At 70.4% G+C, this 548-nt stretch overlaps 1 protein-coding gene across 1 annotated transcript; it reads left to right on the plus strand.

Annotated features, from left to right (window-relative positions):
* Nucleotides 1–91: 91 nt before the first annotated feature.
* Nucleotides 92–487, plus strand: H696_06202 (hypothetical protein; the record flags this gene model as incomplete). Its single annotated transcript, XM_009499946.1, has 1 exon — nucleotides 92–487. The coding sequence occupies one exon, from the start codon at nucleotides 92–94 to the stop codon at nucleotides 485–487; it is 396 nt and encodes a 131-aa protein (XP_009498221.1).
* Nucleotides 488–548: the final 61 nt, after the last annotated feature.

The raw sequence follows: 548 nt of genomic DNA on the forward strand, positions 1-548 counted from the left end.
CCGCTTCCGCTTCTGGCCACCCTTTGCGTGGCTCCCATTGCATCGCCCTGGGGGCGGATCTTGCCACCCGGCTGCCGGTATGCCCTCTAACATGCCCCCCTTCCCCGGCACAGGGGACATCGATCGCGATGGGCGAACGGATCTCCTTGTGCCGTTGGCCTGGCGAGACGACCTCCTTCAAATGGCCGGCCCCCGGGCCACCAGTTACGCGGTGCTGCTGAACCGCCCGCGGCCCGATGCGGCCGTCGCCGAGGAGGACCCGGACGCGGGCCCCCCCGCGGTGCCGGCCAGCAGCTCCGGTGCTCTCCTGGCGCGCGTCTTCCGCCACGTCAATGACCCGGTCTTGCGGCGCTTGTCTGCCGGGGCCAGTGACGCCTGGCTGACGGACCTCGATGGCACAGTGCGTGCTCCCTGCCTCGGGGGTTTGGTTTCCCCCCGGCATGGAGTGGCCAGCTTGGCGTGGGTCCTTTCCTGTCCGTCGCATTGACTCCCCGTTCCCCTCCCCCCCCCACCGCCCCCCGTTGCCTTGCATCCTTCGTCCCCCTCGG

Source organism: Fonticula alba, assembly GCF_000388065.1.
Source record: "Fonticula alba strain ATCC 38817 unplaced genomic scaffold supercont2.29, whole genome shotgun sequence".
NCBI classification, from domain to species: domain Eukaryota; order Rotosphaerida; family Fonticulaceae; genus Fonticula; species Fonticula alba.